Here is a 4,661-nt window from a genome sequence, read left to right as displayed (position 1 = left end):
GGAGGCTGATGCTCACACTCCAGGTGAAGGACAGCCAGGTCCCCCCGGGTGCTCATCACTCACAAGAACACTCAGACCGTCCCCAACACATGGGGTTAGGTCTCTCACTTCCACTGTGACACGCGGGAGAGATGCGGTCTGTTCTTTACCGGGATGGCCTCTGAGTGTGTCTGGGTTGGGAGAGTGCCGGTGTGGATACGGCCACCCTTCCTGTGCAGTGCCCCACCCTCCTCCGTCTCCATGCAGCGGCTTCTGGTGGGGGCGGGGCAGGGCTGGAGGGTAGGGGTGCGCGGGGGAGGCACAGTGGAGAAGGACCCGGCCCTCGCTGCCCATCTCGTCGGTGTGGCAGCAGGGTTGTGCCAGCGGGTTTGGAGGGCTGTGGAGAAGGGGACGACTGCCCGTCCTGGGATAAAAGACGTCGGAAAGAAGCGGGATTGCTGGGTGCAGAGCAGAGCTTCCTGCCAGGTGCTTGCGGGACCGTCTGGTGCTGCCCGGTCGCCGGAGCCCTGGGGCATTGTGGGTGGCCTCTGCATGTGCACGCGCGTGCTGTGACGAGGCAAGGCAGGCTGGAGAGCACATTTAGCAAACTGGTTAAGTCTCAGGAACGCTGGTCAGAGGCACCCTGCGTCCAGGCAGGGCTTGGAGAGAACAGCGCAGGGGTTCGCGTGGGCTTTCCTCGGTGCTTCTCTTCCCCACGGTCGGCGACGCCAGAGCCCCTTGCGAGAGTCCCACACGCTGCACTGACCTCTCAAGGTGCCTGTCCTGCTATCCTTCTAGGTAAACTATCAGACATGAAATCGACGTGGTCCTCCGGCCCCGCCTCCCACACGCAAGCCTCTCTGTCTCACGAGCTGTGGAAGGTGCCCAGAAACACTACTGCACCCACGAGGCCACCTCCGGGGCTGACCAATCCCAAGCCTTCCTCCACCTGGGGAGCCAGCCCCCTCGGCTGGACCAGCTCTTACTCCTCGGGTACGCATGCGTTCCCGCGCGGGGGTGGGGGGGGGCCCCCCCCTGCTCTGCTCACCATCTAGGAACAGCCTGCAGCTCCTTTGAGGAACCCGGCCCCACCCCTGGACCCTGAGAGGGCTTTCAGGGGTCAGGGTGCCCCGGACTCTCCCGGCCCAGCTCCAGCTGCCAGTGTTGTCAGCGTGGCGCTGGGGGTCACCCACAGGGCGTGGGAGGTGGTGTCGCAGCACATCCAGGGCCACAGGGTCCCGGGCGTGTCTGTCAACCAGCACAAGGTCTCCGTTCCACCCTGACACGTGCTGCCACCACACTGCCCTGGAGCCCCGGCTCTCCGGCCAAAGACAGGCCCAGTGTGAGCACCCCCCGAGCCGCACGCTGTGGCTCCAGCGGGCGCCCTCTGCCGCCGCGGGCTGAGAAACGGTTGGGGAGGAGTTGACCGATTCTCCCCCGGTCTGTGCAGGTTCTGCTTGGAGCACCGACACCTCAGGAAGGACCAGCAGCTGGCTCGTTCTCCGCAACCTCACGCCCCAGGTACCGTGGGGGGCACGGTGTCCCATGGCACAGACTCGGTGCTGGGCGCCCTCCCTCAGGCCCGGAGGGGACGTGGGCAACAAGGAGGGGGTGTGCCCAGGAGTCTGGTAGCCGTGTTCCTGGAAAGGTGTTCACTTTTTATTCTTTAGAGGCTCGGAAACTGTACCTCTGTAAACAGTTGCCCGCCTTCACCTGTCCCCACCCACGAGGGCCTTGGCCTGTGCCCTCCCGGGTCTCGGGCCCCAGGCTGCCGGGAACCGCAGGCCTGTGTGGTGCGCTCTGCTGAGGGACCAGAGCCAGAACGGCTTGCTCCTTCTGGGTGGTGCCATCAAGCAGCCGAAAGGCCCCAGGGATGTAGATTCCACAGCCCAGAGCAGCGGAAGGGTAGTGAGCCCCTTGCAGAACAGCACGTTCCCGGCACTCAGTGCGCCGGAATTCATGCCCGTTTTCTTTGGAGAACGTACTGGGAGAAGCCACAGGAAGCTCGTTACCGTCCCCTCTGCTCCCCCCTCAGATCGATGGCTCCACCCTCCGGACGCTGTGCCTGCAGCACGGGCCGCTCATCACATTCCACCTGAACCTGACGCAAGGCAACGCCGTGGTCCGGTACAGCTCCAAGGAGGAAGCCGCCAAGGCCCAGAAGTCCCTGCACATGTACGTCCCTCCCGCACTCGCCGCCCCGTGTCAGCACCACAGGCGCAGACATTGACGGTCTCGTGGTCAGCAGGGCTGGTTCCTTCCGAGACGCTCTCCTTGGCGAGCAGACGGCCACCCTCTCCCTGTGTCCTCACGGGGTTGTCTGAGGATGTCCGTGTCTAAATACCTCCTCTTACAAAGACAGCAGCCACAGTGGGCGAGGGCCACCCTGATGTCCTCATTCCACCTTCATTGTCCTTAAAGACCTTCCTCCAAATACAGGGACACCTGCAAGTCCTGGAGGTTAGGTCTTCAGCATGTGCTTTGAGGAGACAATCCACCCTGAGCAGGTGTCTTGCGATGTGTCCGTGTCTCCTGCTGAGTTGCTGTGGCCACGCCCTCCACTAGGGAAAGGCCCCGGAGAGCGTGGACAGCCCAGCAGCCCTTATCAGATGGTTTGCAAGTCCTTTTCCTCATTCCATGGGTTGTCTTTTCACTTTCTTGATGGTTTCCTTTGCTTTGAGAAGATTTTAGTTTTACATAGTCGGACTTGTTGATTTTTGCCTTTGTTGCTAGTGTTTTGGTTGTCATATACAAAAAAATCACTGCCAAGATCAATGTCAAGGAGCTTTTTCCTATGTTTTCTTTTAGGAGTTTATGGCTTCAGGTCTTAGTGTTAAGCCTTTAACTCATTTAGAGTTAATTTTTATGGGTGATCTGAACTAGAGATCCAACTCCATCTTTCTACATGTAGCGATTCAGTTCCCCAGCACCGCTCACTGAAGAGACTGATTTCTCCAGAACATTCTTGGCGCCCTTGTCGAGTATTAGTTGACTGTAGATGTGGGGGTCTGTTTCTGGGCTTTCTGTTCTGCTCCATTGGTCTGTCCATTTCTATGCCGGGAGCATGCTGTTTTGATGGCTAGAGCTTTGGAGTGTATGGGAAATCAGGAAATGTGATGCCTCCAGGTTGGTTTTTCTTTATCGGTATCGTTTTGGCTATTCAGCGTCTTTGGTAGTTCCATACAAATTTTAGGATTGTTTTTACTATTTCTGTGCAGAATGCCATTGGTATTTTGATGGGGATTTCATTGAATCCATAGATGGCTGTGGTTTGTATAGACATTTTAACTATTTTAATTCTTCTGATTCATGAACATGGGATATCTTTCCATTTGTATCTTCTTCGATTTTATTCATCAAAGTCTTGTAGTTTTCATTGTACAGATCTATTACTTCTTGGTTAAATTTATTCCTAAATGTTTTTATTGTTTTTAGCAATTGTAAATGGGGTGGGGGTTTTTTGTTTGTTTTTTGTTTTTGATCAGAATTTCATTGTTAGGACATAGAAATGCAACTGTTTTCTGTTTGTTGATTTTATATCCTGCAACTTTAATAAATTCATTGGTTGGTTCCAACAGTCTTTTGGTTGAGTCTTTAGGATTTTCTATGTATAAGATCGTGTCATCTGCAAACAATGATAGTCTTACTTCTTCCTTTCCAATTTGGATGCCTTTTATTTATTTCTCTTGCCTGATTGCTCTAAGACTTCCAGTGCTGTGTTGAATAGAAGTGGTGAGAGTGGGCACCCTTGTCTGGTTCCTGATCTTGGAGGAAAGTTTTCCACCTCTGCTCGTTGTGTCCTGTGGCCTTGGTGATGTCCTGCTATACCCTGTGTGTTGAGGACATTTATCATGAAAGAATGGTGTGTTTTGTCAAATGCTATTTCTAAATCTACTCAGAGTATGGTGTGATGTTGACCTTTCATTCTGTTGTGATGTCACATTTATTGACTTGCAGATGGGGAACCGTCCTTGCACCCCAGGGAGGAGGCGCACGGGGTCCTGGGGTCTGACCCTCCAGTGTGCTGTTGGGTGTGGTGTGCTCATACTTCATGAAGAATTTTGCATCCACGTTCCATAACCAGGGGTAGTTTTCTTCTGGTGTCTGTCTGCCTTTGGTATCAGGATATACTGGCCTCATAAAATGAGTTTGGGAGCATTACCTCCTCTTCAGTTCTGGAAGCGCTTGAAGAGGATGGGCGTTAATTCTCCTAAATTTACCAGTGAAACCGGCTGGTCCTGGGCTTTTCGGTGCCAGTTCTGGTTATTGGTCTGTTTAGGTTTCCTGTTTCTTCATGATTCAGTCCTGGTAGGTCGTGTGTTTCTCGGCATTTATCCATTTCTTCCAGGTTATCAATTGGTTGGCATATGGTTGTCCACAGCCATCTCTCAGATCCTGTATTTCTGTGGTGTCAGCTGTAATGTCTCCTCTTTCGTTTCTGATTGTATTTATTTGAGTCTTCGCTCTTTTTTTCTTAGTCTCATGCAAGGCTTGTTGGTTTTGTTTATCTTTTCAGAACTCTGGATCTCAGTTTTGTTGCTGTTCTCTCTCTCAGGTGTGTTCTGGGAAACACTACCATCTTGGCCGAGTTTGCTGGCGAAGAAGAAGTGAACCGTTTCCTAGCGCAAGGCCAGGCGCTGCCGCCCACCTCCAGCTGGCAGTCCAGCAGCGGGACCAGCCAG

The 4,661-nt window shown here is 53.8% G+C and overlaps 1 protein-coding gene across 1 annotated transcript in view; it reads left to right on the top strand.

Moving 5' to 3' along the window:
- The window catches only part of TNRC6C (trinucleotide repeat containing 6C), a 39,970-nt gene that overhangs the window by 32,662 nt on the left and 2,647 nt on the right, over positions 1-4,661 (top strand). The window contains exons 18-21 of the mRNA XM_014531731.1: positions 778-972; positions 1,430-1,500; positions 2,015-2,154; positions 4,535-4,656. Coding sequence (XP_014387217.1) covers positions 778-972; positions 1,430-1,500; positions 2,015-2,154; positions 4,535-4,656 — 528 coding nt within the window. The remainder of the gene's footprint in view (positions 1-777; positions 973-1,429; positions 1,501-2,014; positions 2,155-4,534; positions 4,657-4,661) is intronic.

Source organism: Myotis brandtii, unplaced genomic scaffold, assembly GCF_000412655.1.
Source record: "Myotis brandtii unplaced genomic scaffold, ASM41265v1 scaffold825, whole genome shotgun sequence".
Lineage (NCBI taxonomy): Eukaryota > Metazoa > Chordata > Mammalia > Chiroptera > Vespertilionidae > Myotis > Myotis brandtii.
This window is presented reverse-complemented; position numbering and strand designations above follow the sequence as displayed.